The following is a 22,375-nucleotide window of genomic DNA, read 5'->3' on the forward strand; positions in this document are numbered from 1 at the left end:
AACGCTCCCAAGCAGGCCACAGGGAAACAACATGCAGACACAAACTGAGAGACCTGCTACTAAGCAGCGGGCCTCAGAATCACCAAAAACATGAAAGACTGATGAGAAGTCACAGCTTCGTATTAACTAAGAAAACATTGGCAACTAAATGAAGAGTGTGCTTCTGTACAAGCCGCACATATGTTGGGAAATTTGACAAAATTCCTCAAGATCTGCAGATTTGGTAATTGTATCAATTTTAATTTCCAAGTTGCAACATCTGGCATCTGCAAGTGGTTACAAGTAAGAAGCTAACAGAAGCTGTGTGGCATAAGGAAGAAGGAGAGATCTGTACTCTTTCACCTCTGGGAGCCAACACCAGTCCAGCTGGACCAACCCTGAGTACCTCAGACGTGTGGTTACATTGGCTTTTGCTTTGGGGTCAGAGAAACGTGACCCTCCTTCACTTTGTTAGGCCAAGGGACAGCTGAAAAGAGCAAACAAACAAAAGTACCCACACCAAGTTCACACTAAATTAATTATTTCTCAAAGTTATCTTATAAAGATCAGCCATGAGGTTTGTGGCTGATCTGCAGAGCCAGGGGGGTCCTCGTTCACATACCAAGCTTATTAGCTCAGAACGGTAAGAAACAATGGCCGGCTTGTTGTTAGCCAGCGGGTCCTGCTTAATTGAGAAAATATTTACATTCCCTAAGGGTAGAAGTGGGTCAAGAGAACCTCAGCTCCACATCAAAAGCGCACCATCCAGGAGGTCAAAGCACATGGTGTAGATAAAGAAGAGTTGTTCAGGGTTCGCTGAGCGACTTCCTCAATTAAAATAGCTTACTCTCCCACTGTCCATGCAGAGGGCTCTTTGCCTGTCCTACTGAGTCCTTTTCAGAGCGTCTTTGTATATGCCTGCACATATGCTATATTTTCCTCCAGCCGTTTTCACTGCCTTGGGCCTTATAGTAGGGCTTTGATATATTTTGAATCAATGTTTGTGCAGAGTGAAGGGTATGGATCTAATTTCATACTTCTATATGTGGAAATCCAGTTTCCCAATTGTCTTTTTTCCAGGACATGTTGACACCACTGTCAAAAATGAGGTGGCTGTACCAGGCACTGTGGATGTAGGCCTCAGAGGATTTGAGCTGGAACTGGACAGAAAGTCTCGTCGCTGAGGACCAGCTCTCATGCTTCCAGAAAGCACCCCAAGAGCTGCCAATGGAGGAAAGCAATCAGTAGTCCGCCCCAGCCGTGATGCCCATGGACCACAGCAACAATCAGCACAGCAAGAGAGCCCTAACGGAGCAGTAATGACAGTAATGCCCCAAGCATCTAGCTTGACAGTAACCAACACATATGAATTTACAGAGACTATGGCAACATGTTCATGTTAGACAGAGTCCTAGCGCTGTGTGGGGGAAACAGACACGTGGTCCCACACCTAACCGAGAAGCTATGTGTGGTTGATACCTGCTGGGAGAGAGAAAGTCACTTCATGCCTGGTACTGTCAGCAGAGCAAACTGCACATGGCTAATGAGGCCATGGATCTTACAAAAGAACCTACTACCAATGCCCTTGTAGAGGAATTAATCCAGCAACATGGCTGCTCTGGTAAGGAATCACATCCAAAGACCTAGGTGTGTGTGATCTGGCTGGGATACAGCCACACCCTTAATACACTGCTTTTGTTTTTTCTAATGGAGTGTCACTGGATATATCAACAAACTCCATGTTTTGGTGTGTGTGTGTTTGTGTGTGTGTGTGTGTGTATACTTTTGTTTCATTTGGCTTTATTTTATCATTTTCTTTTTGTCTTTTGGGTCTTTTGCTTGTTTGTTTTGAGTTTTGTTTTTATGAGAATGTTTTGGGTTTGTGTTTTTGTTTTTGTTTTTCGAAGAGAGAGAGAAAGAGCATAAAGTAGGGTGGATAGGGAGGTCAAGAACTTCAAGGAGTAGTTGGGGAAGAAGAAAATATCAAAATATATTATATAAAAATTAATAAAAGATGACAGAAAAATTACTTGCCAGCTGAAAACAGTTATTGTTGGAGACCACTGACAGCAATGCACCGGGTGTCGCCTCGTCAGCCCACTGCTGGCTTTTCCAGCCTACGTAACTGAAACACCATCATCTATGAACAGGATTCAGTGACACTGACTGCTACTGTTTTAGAGAAACTGTATTGGGACAAAATTTATGTTTGTTTCATTAAGAATGCAGATTGAGCATTCCCTCACTACATTTCCCCCTTCCTCCTCTTCCTTCCCTGCCTGAGTGAGGGTAGCTCACGAGACAGCTGAGGTGTGTTGATACTTAGAATATTTCAGTTACATCAAGGACAGCATAGCACATAGAAAAGTAGAAAAGGCTCCACATGGATGAGGCTCAATTCTTCTTTTTCCCAACCTGTCTACCTCAGTAAAGGCCCTGGACCCAAGGGCTATCTGATGGGAACACCACTTACCAGCTTCTCCCAAAACCAGAACCTCCCAAGCCTAGTGGTCCAAACTCAAACATTCCAACCAGCAGTGAGGGTACAAGACAGCGCTTCATCATGTTTCATACCAATTCTTACCAAAGAAAGGCCCTCAGGGGCCACCATCTTAGTGACTCCAGACAGCTTGTCCACATTACAGCAAATTAGCAAATCTTAACATCCTCCCAGGGTTAAGAAAAGCAGTGTGAAATCTGGATTATTATGCTCTGAGGAGAAGATCAAGACAGCCCACAGCCTGGTCAGTTGGCTTAGCTCCTTCAGAAAATACCTCAGCTCCTGTTCCCAAGCCACAGGCACGGGTCTGGAGAGAAGACTTGGGCTAAATATGCTTACTCACCTGTAAGCAGAACAACACACAAGCACTAACGAGCATAACTGAAGAGAACCGCTCACTCCCATTCCCTCTGCATAGAAGACAGAATTCGTGGAAAGCCTTTACTCATTCTTCGCTTGCTTCCCTAAGCAGAGTCCCAACATAAAGAGGAAAACTAAGGGTAAGTAAATCTGGTTTTCTCAACTTAGGTTTATTGAAACAAAGGTGTTTTTCAAGGGACCCGTGTGCTTTTCCTTATATACCTTGCTGTCAACCCACAGTGCTACCCTTACAAAGAGCAGGGAGGAAGCTCTGTATCCAAGAACGCCTGTGAGACATTGCTTAGCCTCTGGGCATGTCTGTGAGGGAGACACCCAGCCTGCCTTAATGTGGGTGACATCACTCACTGGGCAGGATCTTGACCTTAGAGGAGAACGCTGAGCTGAACACAGGGTCTCATCACTCTCAGATGGCTGACTGTGGCCTTGATGGGACCAGCATCTTCAGGCTCCTGCCGCCTCCCGTCTCCACCACGGTAGACTGCACCCTTGAACTGAGAGTAGAAACGGACCCTTCCTCCCTTAAGTGGCCTCTGTCAAGAGTGACAGGAAGAGAAGCTAAGCTGGCAGCTGGAAGTAAAGCTGTGGTGCCAGCAGACGGCTTGGTCAGCACTTTTATATGAGCTACCCAAGTTCCACGCAGTGGGGATTGCAGAAGCGCTTCTTACAACACGTGAACACAGGAGCCCACCAAGGGACGTGGTCAAGCCTGTGGCACGTCTTCAGTGGAGCTGATTTAAGTTATCCAGAGAATCCATGATACGACACCGATCAGGTGCCATGAGGCCTGTGGCTACTCCCTGCACATGTTTCTATTCTATCGGCATTTGTTTCTGTGATACCAAAATGAAGACATGGTTGAATAAAACAGGGAAAGGCAAGAGGTTGCTTGGAGTGACTAAGCTTATCTGGGCTAACTTTTCTCTCCAGACCTAATTTCTATGATTTCATCAGTGAGGAAGACTGAGGTATTGTTACCTGAAAGTGTTACATAATGTGAAATAATACTAAGAGTAGGAATACAAATCCATCTGAGAGAGCAAGTCTCTTGCAATTTCTTGAACACAGAAGAAGCAAAGATACTCACTCAGTTCTTCAGGGTGTTAGGTCTCAAACCCATGATACCCAGCTAATTGAGGTGCCTGTTAATACATCAAAGCTGAAGCTGGTCACCAAGTTCTCGCAGCATCCCTCAGTCCCTATTTGTTACAGGGTCCTCCTGGTTGATATACCCAACCCACTACCACAAGGGCTTGGCTGCCCTTCCCCCAGCTGGTCTTCTCTGTGTAATCAAACCATTTTGGCTATGCAGGCCCTTTCTTGCCTTTGGTCTCCTGGTCTCTTGGCCTCTCCTCTCTCCTCTCCCCACACACCTCTCCTCACGTGGCCTGGCTCAGGGTCATATTCACCCTGGACTCTCCCAGATGTTTCTATCTCTACCTCTGGCTGTGCTCTCCCTCACATCTACAATAAACTCTCTCCTCCACCACACCTAGGAGCAGTCATGTCCTCCTTTTTTAGTTCTTTTTTTTTTTTTTTCACTCGCCTGGTAGGAAAAAGAAAATGCTAATCTCAACCAACTACTACATTCAATGGCCTTCCTTCCTTCTTTGCTTTGCTTTCTTTTTTTCTTCCTTCCTTCCTTCCTTCCTTTCTTTTTTTATTTTTCTTCTTTAATCTACTAAACACACTTCTGGATTACAGCATCCCAATCATGAATAAGCATAAATCAGGGTAAGTTTGCCTGAAGGACCTACTGGTCAGCCACTGGCTGATCCTTCCCGGTATTGTTTTTATTGTAAGCACAGAGAGCGTAGCTGCCTTCAAATGGCTTGTTGTTGCAATTAGGTTTCCAGGTTACCGCGGACCAAACAACCTCAGGCAGACTCTAAACCCTGCTGCATGCACCAAATGATGAATTGCAATCTTCACACCCATAGGGAGTAGAATAATAAATCAAAGCAAAGGGTCACGATGTCCAAATGGTGCTGGTTGAGCAACTTCACGCTAAAAAGTCATTCTGTCCAGCTTCAAAGAGAAGAGGAATTTTGTCCCCAAAACTATCTTAAGACTTGGCCTTTGGAAAGGGACCACCAGGAAGAAGGCTTAAGAACTTTTACACTGTAACTTTTTTGGCAATGTGAAGGCTCTCCTCTCACACTTAATACTTTCTTCTCTTCAGATTACCCTGGGCTGGTAGGATTGTGCCACTGTCTTTGACTCCCTAAATTTCATTTCTTCTTCTATTCTAATCATAATTCAGAGAGAGGCAGAGCAAAAAGAACCAAGAGCCAACTGAGAAGTTGAAAAACAACACTCACAAGGAATGACATTTTAATTGACACATTGGGTCTAAATAAGAGAGGTTTGGTCTGTTTAGTCGAGGTTTTCAGTTGTGTGATGAACCTTTACCAAGCATCACAAGGCCTGGATGTGTGCCCAGCAGGGCTGGATTGTAGTTTTAGAAGTAGGCATTTTCACGATGAGGAGGAATTACTGTGAGAAGCAACTGGATGGAGCCTTCACTCTAAAGAATATAACATATGGGGGGGAAGGAATATGGAAAGGAAAAGGAGGCCAGGCATAGGCATTCTTTCTTTCTTCTGTCCAGTATGATAAAGATGCACACTGCTGGGGCTGGAGAGCTGGCTCAGAGGTTAAAAGCGTTGGCTGCTCTTCCAGGGGTCCTGAGTTCAATTCCCAGCAACTACATGGTGGCTCATTAACCATTTACAGTGAGATACGGTGCCCTCTTCTGTGCAGACATACATGCAAGCAGAAAACTGTATACATAATAAATAAATCTTTAAAAAAAAATAATGCACACTGTTCCCTGTCCACTTGCTCTCTTTCATCTCCAGCTCTTCCAGACAGCTTCTCTCCTTTGCTTAAGCAGCTACAAAAACGCTACCCATCCTATGAAATCTTGCCTGTGTAAGTGGAAGACATAAAGAGAGGTTCCCCTGGTTTGTGAGACTCCCACAGTACTCCCTTCACTTAGCCCTTCAATAAGCAATGAGCCATGATCAAGCGCAGTACTAACAAAGCCTTCTAAGACAAGTCTGTTTGGAGCATCCTATGCTGCCTATGTCTGCTTGTAGTGATCACGACCTGGCCCATATTCTAAGATCCTGGACAACCTGTAGCCCCCTGCTCACTGAGCAGCCTAGACCAGTAACACAAAGACACAGGGAAAATGTGTCCCTCACCCTCTCTCTGTTTCCCCTACTTCCATGACCGTTCTATGATGATGCTCAATCTACCCTGCAAAGAGCAACCACATGGATGAGACAAAAGAGAAGGAAAATCATCAAGGGTCTAGCCAATGGCTGACATCCGTTCTATTGCCATGTTAGTTTTCAGAAGAGCCTCATATGCAGCCTTCAAGTACCTCATTAAAAGCTCAGATAGCATAAAGCAGAGACAAGCCACCTCTTCTGAATTCATAGACCCACATGGGATCTATGAATAAAATACAGTGCTGTTTCTGCCACTAAGTTTTGGGATGATTTCTGACTTAATCCTTAAAACTAGGCATTCTACCTTCATCTCTTGTTGCTGTAACAAGACAGTCTGACCAAAAGCAACTTAGGGGAGGGAGAAATGTCCTCCTGTTTACAAGGTTATAGTCCATTGTACAGGGCAGTGAGGACATGAGCCTATGAGGGGACATTTTGCATTCCAACCACAAAGGAGATGAACTAATACTTTGAAGCTTTGAGGTGGGGCTGGAAGCAGGTTGTCTGCAGCACCTGGTGGTCCTCACGACCTTTTCCTCCAGCCTGGCAAGTTACATCATGTTCCTGATAATGTGGTTGAGGGAACTCTAACCATCCAGTCAGAAGAGTCAAAGTGACCAAAGGGTGCCCTGACAGTAGCACGAAACCCTTAATCAGCCATTCCTGTCTCGGTGTCCCTGTCACTAATATCTTCATACTTGGTAGTAAATTTCCATGTAAAAATACTTTCAGCTTCCTGTGGGAGTCTTTTCTAAGTAGACATGCCAAAGCCATTTCAAGGACGGCAGTGGAAACATTCAACATAAATATCTTGTCCTATAGGGAATATTAGCCATGGCAAAGAAAAAAAAAGCCAATTAAGAAGACAACTAAAATAGCTCTAGGCAGGACTGTCACTAACAAGTTGTTGAAGAAGGTCATTGAGGTAATTAAGAGAAAACCATACCCTTGTCTAGACTCACTTCCCAGTGTTCCGTCCTCCTCATTTTCTTCTTATCATGATCAAATCACATATGGTAACTTCTAAAGACCTTCACCGCACTCAGAAGTCCATCCACAGCAACAGACTCTGAGTGATCACCTTCAGTTAAATCCTCCTGGTTTAGCTGGAAATGCTGCCCTTTGCACGATGCCAGATACAAACACCAGGTCTCTCTGCTGTGGCCTCACGAGTTTGCTTCATAAAACAGGAATGGTGGCAACCTCTGCTTCATCGTAAGGCTGCCAGGAGGTTTCAGTTGTGTTAAGGTAAAGGACTTAGCATACTAAATACATAACACAGAAATCCACATGTGCTCATAGCATATCCCAGGCTTGCAGATCCTTCAACACTGTATATTCCAGTAGTTAGTGTGGTATTTGTTATCAAAAAGCACCAAGAGTGGCCAGACATGACAGAAGAGACCATAAGTCCCAGCACTCAGGAGGCAGAGGGAGGCAGATCTCCATGAGATCAAGGTCAGTACAGTCTACATAGTGAATTCCAGACCAGACAAGACTACACAGTGACACCCTTTTCCAAACAAACAAAAAGTGTCCCTTTGTTTCTATGAATGCAAACATGGTTCATATAGTTACTGTCTTGGATAGGGTTACTGTTGCTTTGATGAAACACCACAACCAAAATCAACTCATGGAGTAAAGAGGTTATTTGGCTTGTACTTCTACATCACTGTTGGTCATGGAAAGAAGTCAGGACAGGAACTCAAACAGGGCAGGAACCTGGAGGCAGGAGCAGGGTCCTCAGCTCAGGGATGGCCCCGCCCACAATGGGCAGGGCCCTTTCACATCCATCACTATTTAACATGCCCTACAAGCTTGCCTGCAGCCTGATCTTATGGATACATTTCCACAGTTGAGGCTCCCTCCTCTCAAATGACTATAACTGTGTCCATCTGACGTAAAAATTGCCAGCAGGAATTTCCTGGCCTCCAAGCTCACAGTGATGACAACAGAGATTATGGCCACTCCCGGCTGAAGCCTTATCAACGGTTCTAGCTGGCTTTGGAGGAAGTTTTTTATTATTATTTATATTTTTAACATTGCAGTTAGGGTCTTCCTATTTCTCAGGCCCTGCCGCTCACATCACTCTATCCCCACCATTCTGGCTCTGTCCTTCTTCTGTCTTAGTCCATGACAATATTTCCCTTCTGCCTTTAGTGCTCATCAAAGGGGCTGAGGATGCCCTGGCCTCCAGCCGCTGCCTTCCAGCACCCTGTGTTTTCTGACTCTGACCGCGCTGTCTTCCTTTGGGCATGGGCCTTCCATGCAACCGACAGCTGAGAGGTTTGGACCCTGGTCAGCCTTCCTTATCATTGTAAACCAAACTTGCATGAAGCCAGGCAACATAAAATTTTCTAAGTCTTAGGCCGGTTACATGAGGATGTGGGACCTGAACTAGCAAGGACTGGCATTGGGGCTCCTAAATCTTTGAAAGTCCCAAATGCCTGTGGCTAGAAGCAGGAAGCACGCTGCTGCATAGGCTGCCATTCGGAATTTCCTAGAGAGAGAGGTTCCCTCTGAACATCAAGCGTTGCTGCAAACATGCCGAGTTGACTCCGCTGTGTCTTTCCCACAATCCTGGGCCACTCAGCATTCTGCCCTGAGCTAGCAGGTGGGCCGAGGCTGACTTTCTTTCAACAAACAAACATCTAAACTATGTAATCATGGGGTGATATCTGAGCTGGATCTAGCTGGCTGCTCACAAGGGAGTCTCTCATGATGGTATGTGGGAATTTTCACTGTTGACCAAGCCAGACATTAGGTCACTGACCCAGCCCTTAAAGCAGACCTCCATTGCCTGGTGCTGGACCACGCTGGTGCCTGTTCCACATAGTGCAAGGAGGTATATAGCCTGCTGCTTTAAAGACACAGTCTTCTGCCATTTTACCAGTGTGGCAACCTATACAGGCTATTGTGTCCTTGCAAGCAGTAAGGAGCATCACTCATGAGAGAACAGCACGATCCCAGGGGGACAAACTGAAACTGGGGACAGAGACCTAAATGTTAGGTACTGAATTTTTCCTGTTGTTTGCAACAACTTATTAACACAAGGAAGAATAATACAAGCTTGAATATGCATTTTCATGTGTAACAGGTTTCCTAAAACCACGTCTAAAGGCAAAGAGGATTGGAACTATTTTAAATCAGTGCCAGATACCTGCTGTTGGTCAAACGCAAATCACCGATGGATTAGCTTTGTTCCTAGTTGATGAGAATTATTGGTGGATTTTTTTTTCATTCAACTAGTATTTTTCAGGTTGGCGTAACTATTTCTCTAATCTCCATGCCAGCCAGCATCATGGTGCAAGCATGATCACTCACAGAATGTATAAATATAAAAAAATAATGTTAAGAAAAAATACAAAATAACCAAGTGTTCTTCAGCAAGACTCTCTCTACAAAGCCTTGGCAATGTCTTACACATTGGAATTACCACGGCCACTGCGTTGGCCTGGCTCACACCGCAAAGGTATGCCTCTCACAGAACACCTCTGCTGAGAGGTGGGGACGGTGCAAAGAAAGAGCAGAGAGGAGCCCCAGTGCTGTTAGGTGAGTCTACAGGAGGTTTCTTTTTCTTTTATTCTTCGCCAGATTAGTACACCTGAGTCTCTAGACTGATTTCCTAGAGTTAAAGAGAAAACTATTGAACTTTTCCATGGCTGCCCCTTTGAACTCCCCTGAGAACTCAGAATATGTGAGCTAAAAGTTAGTGTGCTCGGCCAGAGTCCCCATGCCTTCCTGCAGCGTGGTTAATAATTATACTCAGCTTAATGTCTAGAACCCCAGCCCCATCCGAAGCGCTTTAAGTAACAATTTCATGGTATATTTCATTGGAGATTGTGCCTAATGATTAAACAGAGCCAGTCAAAGTCTCAGCAGTGATGTTTGCAATCTGAAGGACATTCATCCGAGCAGGTGACCCGACATAGCTCAGGTCCCCCACAAGTTTCCAGCAAGGCAAAGTTTTGCGGTTTCCAGGTGCCTCCCTCCCTCCCTCTCTTCTGGCACCCACCAGGCTTCTCCATATGACCAAGGTTGCCCAGATTCTCCTAGGGAAAACTCCAAAGTGAGGTGGGTATATCCAAGAGGGTTTAGCAGCGTGGTCTTTTCCAACAGGGGAACTGCCACAACTTACAAAGCTTTTCACTGAGGTCTAAGCCCAACTCCTAACTAGCAGATGGCTTCAAAGCAGTGTTTCTCCCAGGTACAGACCGCCACTTCCTCATCAACAGGTCACTTGCAGAAGGAGAAAGCCAACCCTCCCTCTTCTTGCTTGTCTTTTCACTGGTGACCAGGGCGCCTACAGCAGTGTATAAGGACCAGCAAACAAAAGAAGGAGAATGTCCAAACAGACTCTTGGTTTTTGAAAAGTAAACGTGGGGGTAAAAATTAAAATTATCTTTACTAGGCTGCTGAGATGGCACAACAGACAAAGGTGCCTGAGTTCAACCCTCCCGACCCGAGTGGCCGAAGAAAACCACCTTCAGCAGGCTGCCCCCTGGCTTCCCCCAACACACATACACCAAAGAAATAAATAACAAAAATATTTACTGATCTTGAGTGTGTGGATCAGCAAGATTCAAGGGAACATGAGGAAGCCCTAAACTGTTCTGTTTTCCACTCAGCAGGAACACGGGATGCAGGGAGGGCAGGAGAGCTATGGGAGGAGGAAAAGAATGAGGAGTTCACTCTGAAGTGTGAGCAAAAATGGAGCCTGGGCTGCTGCATCTTAAGAAGATCAAATGGAATGCTAATTCTCAGCTGAAATGTATACACTACCAAAAATGCCCTTGGGCTCCATAAACTATTGGTAAGTGCCATTAGCACAGGACAGGTTTTATGCAGGTGTCAAGAAGAGGATTTTGTTTCTGGGTTGATGGCACACTCAACAAACAAAAGCCATAAGGAATCATTATAGGTCACAAAAATTCAACCAATACATTAGAGTCAATGAGGCCACAAGAAGGGATCACCTTACAGCCAATCTGTGCTTATGTTTATAACCTTTGGACGTTTGTACAAATTTTCTCAGGACTCAAGCATTTCTTGTGCCTCAAAAATCAGCCACATTGCTATATACTATACTGTACTGTACTATACTATACTGTACTGTGCTATACTGTACTATACTATACTGTACTGTACTATACTATACTGCATTATACTGTACTATACTATACTGTACTGTGCTATACTATACTGTACTGTGCTGTACCATACTGTACTGTACTGTACTGTGCTGTACCATACTGTACTGTACTGTGCTGTGCTGTACCATACTGTACTATACTGTACCATACTGTACTGTACTGTACCATACTTACTGTACTGTGCTGTACCATACTGTACTGTACTATACTGCACTGTACTGTGCTGTACTATACTGTGCTATACTGTACTATACTATACTATACCATACTATGCTGTACTGTACTATTCTATACTATACTGTACTATACTATATTTAATCTAAATTTTAAAATTCAAAAACTGTGTTTCTGGACCCAAAAGTTATTCTTGCACCAAAGAAGCTTTTTGACATCAAGTTTTACAACAAAAGCCAATACTGAGAAGATTAAAATCCAATTAAAACCAGTGATTTAACAAAGTAAGCTCTGTGGACAGGACTGGGTTTGGTCCTGAGCAGGCATCACAGTGCCTGATACACAGTAAATGCTTGCAGAGTGAGCAGGGCTCATTCAATGTAACTTCAAATTAGCCTGGTAGAAAAATAAGCCGGGTGGTGGTGGCGCACGCCTTTAATCCCAGCACTCGGGAGGCAGAGACAGGAGGATTGCTGTGAGTTCGAGGCCAGCCTGGTCTACAAAGTGAGTCCAGGATGGCCAAGGCTACACAGAGAAACCCTGTCTCGAAAAACCAAAAAAAAAAAAAAAAAAAAAAAAAAAAAGAAAAAGAAATGTAACAAGCATTTACCTGCAACAAAACATATGCCAACATATGCATGAAGATTTTCAAGGTACTTGAGCAATCTTATCTGTGTGAAATCCAGACCAAAAAAATGGGATATTCACACAGCAAACTGATGTCTACTTTATTCAACCAATGAGGAGTAGCAAAATTAAAAAGAATTAAAGCAGGTATAAGAAATTATTAGTTATTCCTAGCAGAAAAACATTAGAAATTCCTAACAGGAGGTTCCAGTGCATATGTTAAGCTGATCGGGTGAAGCCAGCTAAGAGCAACATGATTGGATTGTTGACGTGATGTAGGAGAGTGCAGTGCTCAGAGAACCACAGGATGCTGAGAAGACCACAGGATGCTGAGAGAACCACCGATGAGGCCTCTTACAGGGGCCTAATGAAGGACTCTGGGGAGGATCTAAATGAAGCTGAGATCAATTCTACATTGGCTGTTTCTGAGGTGCGATGGGTCTTCCTTGGGAGTGACTGTGAGGCGAGGGTGATTTAGCAGTTAAGGTACAGGAGCGGTGAATCTGTGTGACAGTGTGGGCAGGAGGAAGGCCACGTCAGCACACACAGGGCCCTACGCTCACGGCAAAGCTGCCACACAGTGTGGGAGACACAGAGCTTTCTGCCAAGGCCCCGCTGGCCTCTGCCTGCCTGGCCTCTCAACCTGAATGATACTGCACGGCCTTGTCCTCGAATTCTTCCAAGCCAATTTTCACCCTTTCTTTGAAACACGTGTTTCTTTTTAACTCTTTCAGAGATAAATATTAAATAATTTCTTTATCACTTATAGAAAAAATGTTTTTAAGATCTTAATCTAAGAGGAACAGGCCAAAAATATAAGACTCATATTTAAAACACTTTTCAACCCACTGAACCTCTACCAGCACTTCCCCGTGCCTCTAGGCACACCTCTAGCCAGGTGCAGATGCCCTTGGAAGACCAGAGTTAATGGCGTGGTTTGGAAGGAAATGTGCCCCTCAGGCTTGTGTGTGTGACCCTTGGTCACCACGTGGTGATGCTGTTATGGGAAGGTGTGGATCCCTTAGGAAGAGGAACCTAGATAGAGGAAGTGGGTTGAGGGGGTGTGACTTGAGTTATGTTGCTTAGCCTGTTTCCTGTCCCACGAGATTTGAGGAGGGAAGAGAGCCCCAACCTCATGTTCCCATGGTCACAAAACCAGCAGCTCCCAAGCCTTTGGGACCATGATAGATGAATCCTCTAAAATCATAAAATGAAATTAATCCCTTTAAATTACTTCTTCTCCTGGATCTGGTCACAGGGACATGGAAAGTAAGGGAAAGAGTTGGCTTGCTCCTGACTCTTACCAGACTCCTGCACCTATAGAACAGAGCTGTGAGGCATTTAATTTATAAGCCACACTGGATACCTGCCAAGTGTTCTACAGTTAGGATGCCTGTCTCTATACATTGTGAGCTATGGTCCCTTCCTGGCTAAAGAGACTTTGACCCTAACTACGTATGAATGCCGCTGTCTGGAAGACCCTCTCCAGGGAAGATTCAAGGAGTACAGGGTAAGGAGTGGAGTTCTCATCTAGGTCAGAGCAGGCAGAAGCTTCCGTCAGAAGGCTCACACACGGTTTTGCAGCAACACAATAATTCTGAAGCAAACAGTTTACACAAATGGTCTCTCAATTGAATCACTGCGCTAGTGAGTCAGGGTTCCGATGAAACACCATGACCAAAAGCAACTTGGGGAAGAAAGGGTTTACCTCAGGTTACAACTCTCTCGGGTCATACTCCATCGCTGAGGTCAGGGCAGGAAGTCACAGAGCAGGACCCTGGAGAGAGGGGCTGATGTAGAGGCCATGGAGGGCACTGCTTCCTAGCTTGCTCTTCGTGGCTTTGCTCAGCCTGCTCCCATATAGAGCCCAAGACTGGCTGCCCAGGGATGGCACCACTCACCATGGGCTGGGCCCTCCCACATCAGTCACTAATCAAGAAAATGCTCTACAGGTTTTCCTACAGCCCCATCTTAAAGAGGCATTTCCTCAGTCACTCCTCCTCTCAGAGGATTACAGCTTGTGTCAAGTTGATATAAAACTAGCCAGCACAGTCACCAAAGAAAAGGCACACCACCAGCTGCCCTTCTGATGCCACATCAAAGACCTGGGGCTAGAGATAGAATTCGGGGGTTAAGAGCACTTGCTAGTCTTGCAGAGCAGCCAGGTCTGCTTCCCAAAACCCATGAGGGCAGCTCACAGTCATCTGTAACTCCGGTTTCAAGGCATGTGACACTCTTGGTCTGTAAGGGCATGAGGCATGCATGTGACATACATATATACATGCAGACAAACACTCTACAATGCAAATAGATTTTTTTTTTAACAGATAAATTCCATGCAGCTTGGGGATGGCTCATTTGGAAAATTCTTCCAAATACTCACTTAACAGCCAGTGGGCACATATCTATCACTCTGGCTCTGGGAACACAGCCACAGGAGGCTCCCTGAGGCTCACTGCACACCCAGTCTAGGCAAACCAATAAGCTCCAGGTTCAATCTCAAAAACTAAGATGAAGAACAATTGAGGAAGACGCCTGGGGTTGAGCTCTGTCTTCCACATGTGCTCACATATAAAGAGAGAGGACAAAAATGAGCTTGGTGGGACAGAGCAGCAATGGCGCCAGCCATAAAGCTCTGAGGGTTAAGATGGGAAGTATAATTCTAGCGACCAGCACCTGTAGGCAGGACATGGCAGGACATGGCAGGACATGGCAGCACTCTATCTCTAGTGCTGTGTAAAAAGCAGCCGCTGTGCAGCAGTCTTGCAGGCTCTGGGAGTTGAGTGTGAATTTTAAGTCCCAGGACAGTCCAGCTATGGTAGCTAGGACTCCTCCTCTATTCTGCATAAGCCCAAAGAAATTCAGAGAACTTTCTGCAGCAAAGCCCACTGGGAATAATTAGAATGCCTGTGCCTAAAGCGACTGGCAAACCCCGATGCTGGGGAATTTCTTCATATTTGAAAGAAGCTTCCTCTAATCTCATCCTTCAGAGTGACACATCTTGAAAAGGCATTTTTGTGTCCGTGCGGCCCTGAAGCTTCCCTTTGAAACAACTCTAAACTCTAAAATTCTGTGTACTCTAAATCCACTTGCAAGTTGTCACAGATGGCCTCCCTCTTACGCGGTGCTGTAAGAGGACCAGCAGTGGCCAGGCCTGAGGTCTGCGGAAGGTCAAGGAAAAATCTGTATTTGTGAAAGGCTGCCAAGTCCAGTTTCAGTATTTGAATACTATCAGTCCTCTAACTTAAAGGCTCAGTGAACACCAAGAGTTTGTTCATAAACCATGTGCAGAAGACAGAGCTCCTTCCCTGACTTCCCCCATCATGACCTGGTCTCAGGTCAGGGCTGAGCTGGTCTGGTCTCAGGGCAACCTACGAGGACTTTTCTTCAGGGACACAGCAGTCTCCATCCCAACCCTACGTGCTACTTATACAATCAGGTACATTCCAAGACCTCTCATGAACACCTGAACCCACAGACAATACCAGATCCTAGAGATTATAAACAAGGCAACAAGAAAGTAGCAGTCATAAGAAAGGTGGTGGGGGCACAGGAGGAGGGGAGGCCCGGGGGGGAGGAACACATGACTTTCACATTTTCATGTAATGTAGCACTTTCAGCTTCTCTTTGGCATAAGCAAACTCCCAGCACTATTACTCGAGTAATAGGGCAGCCTTTGTTAAATGAAATAAGCACTGCAGTACTGAGACTGTCAATCTGGACATCAGAGCAGCTGCTTGCTGACTAACACAGCATGGATAGCCTGCGCCAAGAGCTGGAGTGAGATCTCACTACCATACGCACATAGACGACATCATAGGAGTTGGTGAGATGGCTTAGCAGATAGAGGAATTTGTCAAAGCCACGCCAGTCTCGTCAAATTGTCCTCTAACTCCCAGGTAAGTACTGTGGCATGCATGCCCTCCCCCTACATACACATGCACACACATGTAGTAGTAGTAGTAATAATAATAATAATAATAATAATAATAATAATAATAATAATAATGAGCTAACAGCTAAAGTGGTTATTTTCTTTTATTTAGATTTATTTAATTTATGTGTATTTTTTTGTCTGTATATATTCATGTGAACCATGTATGTGCATGTGTGTGTGTGTGTGTGTGTATTCTTCAGAAACTAGAAAAAGGCATTGGATTTCCTATAACTGCAGTTACAAATGGTTGTAGTATTTTGGTTTTGTTTGTTATTTGCTTATTTGATTTTGACTTTGATACTGGTTTTATAAGATGAGGTTTTGTATAGTCCCAGCTGGCCTCCAGCTCACTATGCTGTTGAGGCTGACTCTGAACTTCTGATCTTTCTGTTGTGCTAGGATCACATGGAAAAGCTACTCTTGACAACCCTGTTGCACATCTGCTATACTTTACTGGGTTTGAGGCCTTTGTCACAGAGGCTGGAACAGCTTGTGCTGTTAAGGAGTTCCCACATCTCAAACTTGACAGCAGACATCCATGTCCCGGCATCATCTGCATCCGAGGTGGCCTGTTTCATACAGGTGTGGACAGGTTCACATGCAGAACTAATCCACTAATCTGTTCATTATTTCCCCCTCAGTATAGCTATTAACACAATATAAACACAACCAAAGAAATGTATACTGTTGTCTGCTTTGAGCTTTAAAGCCCATCATTTTCATAGATAACATGACATACAACTGAAAAAGATAGACAAAATATTATTTTAAACAAGATCTGGAAATAACGCCTTTTATAAACCATTCAGTGACTATTCACTGAATAATGAATGTAACCTCACACTGTTCAAAACTGCACGATTACGTGACTTTCTTGGAGGGATCTAGTTGGCCTTGCTACATATTTAAGAAGAATGAGAGAGAAAGTGGTGAGCAGCAGACAGTCTCTCTGGGTCTGGACTTTGAACGGGAAGAACTGATTCCTGCATGGGCCGTACTGGATCTGAGGAATGTGAGAGGGAAGACTGTCCACTGGACTGGTGGGCGGAGTCCAGTCTGGCCTATATCTTTTCTTTCCTCACTGAAGAAGGTCAGGCTGTCATCTTAGTTTCATTTTGTTTTTTATTGTTCCCATAACAAGCCAAGAAACGCATGCTATAGGATTACCAGAAGTTCCACCAGGCTTTCTGAAGCAACTTAGAATACAGTGTCCTGGTTACCTGCTTCACAAAGCTCACCTCCAACATTGGTGCAGGTGTCTGCTGACCATACACAATAGAAGGTTAATACAAGTTGGAGGTGGCTCTCAAACAACACAGCAGTGAGGCTGTAGCCCAGAGGCAGGATGTTTGTTTAGTATGGGCAAGGTCCCAGGTTCAATCCCCAAGACAGAAATGGACAAAAGAGCACCATGCTGTACGTCTATAATCCTAGCTACTCTGGAAGCCTAAACACAAGTGTAAATTCAAGGGAAGCCTAGGCTACAATAGCTTGAGGCTAAGCTTAGAAAGATCCTGTCATCAATGTAATAGATGGAAGATAGATAGATAGATAGATAGATAGATAGATAGATAGATAGATAGATAGGGAGTTAACTCCATAGCAGACCACTTGCTTAACATGTATAAAGCCTTGGGTTTAATTCTTTCACAAGGGAAAAAATGAAAACAAAACAGACACATGTTTAAGCCAGACATGGTGGCACACACCTTTACCCAGCACTCAGGAGGCAGAGGCAAGATCTCTGTGAGTTTCAAGCCAGTCTGGTCTACATATTGAGTTCCAGAACAGCTAAGACTTTATGTAGAGATATCCTGTTTCAAAGAAACCAAAAATAATGACATGGCAAGTCCAATATGGCAAATGTTTATCTTTCAGGAAGGCCTCAGGCTGGAAACATGACCCTGGGTATTCATGACAGGTACGCTGTCTGGAAGGAGATGGGCAGGGTTCCTTGTGAGCTTTGAACAGAGATTCATCCAGAACTACTTAGAATCTTCTCACACTGAACAGAGAGACTTGAATGGATATCAGCTTGAAACACATGGCCATAAAATAGGAAAATAAGAGAATGTTCCATCCAATTTTGCATGCCTGAAGACACATCTCTGCATTTCTGAAAATAGTCTAGCAAAGAAAGGACCACTTTTCCCTTAAAATATATAGTGCCCCTTACATACCTTTGAGAACCCATATCTTACCAGTAGAGTACTGCCCACATGTCATACATATTGTAGACAACAACTGAAAGATGGCATTAATTTAAACCTTCAAGATAGAATTAGTATTACCTCAGTATTAACAGCTTCCATTGGTCTTTTCTTGATTTCTCCTATGTCCAAGTAACTAGAAGGGAAAGAAAAGCAGGGGTTGCTTTTACAGGTTTGAAGTCAGTCGTATAAAAATATTTAAGCATTATTGAAAAGTAAAGCCAGTTATAGGAAATGCATAAGCCTGAAGCAGAAATCAGTAGGTACTAGAGTTGTGAGAATGGTGTTTGCGTGGCCTCACCAACTACAGCAGAAACATCTGTCCAAACACCAAAAGAATTAAAGTCTGTGGAAATGCACGTTTTGGTTATGAAGCATTTCTCCCTTAGTACTGGCTTCTCACTCTGGACTGACTTTCTCCCTCTTCGTCTTCCCCTTCTCTCCTCCTCCCTCTTCTCCATCTTCATTTCTCTACCCCTGTCTCTTCTCCCCACCCATGAGTGGCTTCTTATCTCTTCCCTTCTCCCTTTCTTTTCCATTATTTTTCCTTATTTTAGAAACAAGGCTTTATACACAAAAAGCTAGGCTCGAACTCATTGAGTTGTCAAGAGTGGCCTTGAATTTCTGATCCTCTGGCTCCTACCTCCCCAGAGCGTGGACCACAGGCATATACCATCACACCTGCTTTACCTCTGGCTCCTACCTCCCCAGGGCAGGGACCACAGGCATATGCCATCACACCTGCTTTACGTAATGCTCAAACCCAGCGTGAACAAGCACTCCACCAACTGAGTTACTCTCTAGCTCTATTCTCGGAATCCTATAAATTCTATTAATTCCATTAATTACCAATGTTAGGTCGAAGGAAATAGTGGAGCCCTGGGAAAGACAGACTGGGGTGTCAGAGTAAGACCTGGGAAAGACTGGGTAAGTTTCCCAGTGACACAGAGGTGCCCAGCCATGTGGAGTAGGCATTGGCTCACCTTACAAGCAGCTTGGGGCTGGTTAACCTCTGAAACCCTTATCTTCCCATTTCTTTTCATTACAGATACTAACTAGTCGCCAGTGCCCAAACACAACCTGAAAATGTGTTATCTTTTTCAACATCAGGGGATTGGCCCATCAGTGTGATCTAGTTCCAGTTTTAAATGATTCCTAATTTATCTTATAGGTTTTTTAAAAACCTAAGTAATTATTTTAATATAAAAATACAAGTCTACCTTCTAATTTATCACCACAATTAGGGACTCAACTATCTTAGCTACTGTAGCAGAGAAGTTGTAAAAAAAAAAGTTTATTCAGATGATAAAGGCGCCTGCCATCAAGCCTGACTGAGGTTCATCTGTGCTTATACAGTGGAAGGAGAGAACTGATTCCCCAAAGTTGTCCTGTGACTACCACCCTTACACTGTAACATGCACACACCTACACACATATGCACACAGACAACAATAATAAATGTAATACATTGTTACTACAAGTTAATGAGTTATAATTAACTTTGCCTATTGAATTATGTTCACTATTGGCTAATGTTGTTTAGTTTTGTTTTGGGGTTTTTGTTTTTTTGTTTGTTTGTTTGTTTGTTTGTTTTTGATAGAATGTTAGTTAGTTGGTGTGAAAATTAAACTCTATTTCTCTATCCAAATAGCAATTGTGTGAGACAGTGCGAACAACAGAAATGAATTGGGTCATTTGTAAATTTCCTAGAGGTATTTCTGTCAAGAAAATAAAATATTCTGTTGTCTACAAGAGAATGCTTCCTGGTTTATATTCTAAATGGCTCAGACCTAATAGGTTAATGTTGGCGAGACAACTCCCAAAAATGTATGAGAAAAGTTATAGAGGCATGTGCATGCATGAGCACTTGGATGAGTGTGCTTAGTCATGCACATGCTGCAGCTCACACGTGGAGGTCGGAGAACAATTCTGTGGCATGGGTTCTCTCCTTCCACCATTACATAGGCTTCAGGGGTTAAACTCCGGTCATAGGCTTACACCATAAGCACCTTTACCCCCTGATCCATCTCACTGGAGCCCCAAAAGAAGTTTTGAGAGAAATACTCCCTAAAGGTGCTAGACAAGAAAGGTCTAAAACCTACCTGATCTTTAGGGATGTGTCAAAAGTATTAGAAATGTCTAAGTGAAAGACATCCGAGCAGGAAATTGATTGTCTCTTTCTGACAAGTATTTTGCTCCCTTCCCTAACAACAGTATGGTGCACTTCAGACTCTTCTGTTCTGCCAGTCTCTTTGCTTGTTACCAACATACAACATGAAGCTTCAGCATAGTAAGCACTTAACTCTTCTAGTGTCTCTCAGTGCAAGCACGGAAAGACTGACTGCTACTTCAACACCGGTGTCAGCGTGGAAAACTAACCTTGGGGACTCCAATAGCAAACGCAGGTCTTGTGTGCTTACGTGTGAATTAAAAGCAACAGTTAACCCTGCAGAATCCATACAATTAGAAAATAATCACAGGAACCAGATTTATAGCAAAGTTTTTTTTAACTTTTTGCTATCTGGGGACCAAGATAAATTTAAATTAAAATATTTCTATTTCAAAGCTATGGCGTATAGGATTATCTATGCTTCCACAATTCCATTGGTAGATACAACCAAGAGAAATGAAACATGTTAAACAGATGTTCACAGAAATAGTCTTCGTTAATAGCCCCAAAGTGAATAACCCAAATATCTATCAACTGCTTAATGGGTAAAGGAAAATCATTAGCTCCATATCGTCAGAAACTACTCAGCGGCACAGTGGCACTGACACATGCTGCAGTGTGGGTGAACCTTGAAAGCGATACAGTGGCAAACAGCAGATACTTTACGTCCCATTGTTGCACTATTCCATCCCATAGGTACAGGTGGTTGGCTCATGCCTGCAGGAAGATTTGAAGATGGGAGGTGTCCATGTATATAGGGGAAGGATTGAAACGTGGTAAAACGGGTGATGGTTCCCAACCCGGGAACTCGCTGAAATGGGGTGGATTCACCAAAGTATATGTCAGCAAAGCCTTAAGCCACTCATGGGATGGAAGAGTTTACCATCCTGTCCACTCCTGACCACTTTCAGCTCCCAACTCCCACAGAAATTTAAAGTACTTTGCTTACTGTACGTGTCCTTTTACGATGTGCATTAAAATGATCACTGTGTAGGTTGGAAGTCCTCAAAGGCGAGTCCACTCCACGGACCTTAAGCTCTGTTGCTAATTCACAGAAATGACTGTGAGCGAGTTTCCTGCCAGCAAGTGACATGCAGGTCCGAGACAGATATGTGCACGGACACAAAAGCCTGGACTTTTCCAAGCATTCTGTGACTAGCATAAACACCCCGGATACAGGAAGAGGGCACAGCGCCTGGCTGTGTGCATTCTGCTTGCAATGAAGGAATTCAAACAATGAAGAGCGAAGTCCTAACAGAGCATCCAGTACTTGGAATTTATTCATAAGAACGTTTTTTGGTTTTTTTTTTTTTTTTTTAGGCTAAAGGGATGGCCTTGAATAAAATAAATAAAGTAAAACGAACCTGTAATCCCACACTTGGGGAGGCTGAGGCAGGAGGAGGACGGCATATAGTTCGAGGCCTGAGTGATCTAGTGAGTTTCAGGCCGGCCAGCACTACAGAGATCCTGTCTAAGAATAACAGATAAAATTCCTTCTCTGGTTTCAACTCTACCTGCAACTAACTGCCAGCTCCTTGCCAGACCCACCCAGAGGTCGCCTCCTACCAACCACACCCCGAAGCGCGCAGGGACGCACTGACTCACTTGAGTTTCTTAAAAGCTTCCTGGCCTCCAGCCACGTAGTTGCCCCCGCTCTCGATCTGGTCCAGCTTTCTGATGCGGTGGCCGGTCCTCGGGGTGTAGATGTTCCTAACCGCCCCAAAGGGCGCCTGCACGCCGCCCGTCACTTCCTTGAGGAAGATTTCGAAGCTGGACACCTTCTTCTCATGAATGACGACGCGGCGCCCGGCGAAGAAGGGATCCCCATTGCGGTACACCAGCACACTTTTCACTACCGGCAGCGACAGGTGGGTAGACTTGGCGCTGGGACCGTTCATCTTCCGCCGTGGGACCGCCGGACCCGCTAGCAAGCACTCCACCGGCCTGCAACACCAGCTCGTGAACCGCCTCCTACAGGGACAAGGAAAGTCACCCGCAGATGATGAAG

General features: G+C 44.4%; 1 protein-coding gene across 2 annotated transcripts in view; it reads right to left on the reverse strand.

Moving 5' to 3' along the window:
* DCDC2 (doublecortin domain containing 2) overlaps positions 1–22,375 on the reverse strand; it is a 159,439-nt gene that overhangs the window by 136,194 nt on the left and 870 nt on the right. The window contains exons 2-3 of one of the 2 annotated variants that reach the window (XM_084794060.1): positions 21,973–22,338; positions 18,279–18,333 (exon numbers count right to left, since the gene is read on the reverse strand). In XM_084794060.1, coding sequence (XP_084650186.1) covers positions 18,279–18,333; positions 21,973–22,265 — 348 coding nt within the window. In that variant the 5' untranslated portion in view covers positions 22,266–22,338. Of the gene's footprint in view, positions 1–18,278; positions 18,334–21,316; positions 21,510–21,972; positions 22,339–22,375 lie in introns of those variants that run through there. The other variant, XM_084794061.1, reaches the window with a different exon arrangement.

Source organism: Acomys minous, assembly GCF_964271855.1.
Source record: "Acomys minous genome assembly, chromosome: 9".
Classification (NCBI taxonomy): Eukaryota; Metazoa; Chordata; class Mammalia; order Rodentia; family Muridae; genus Acomys; species Acomys minous.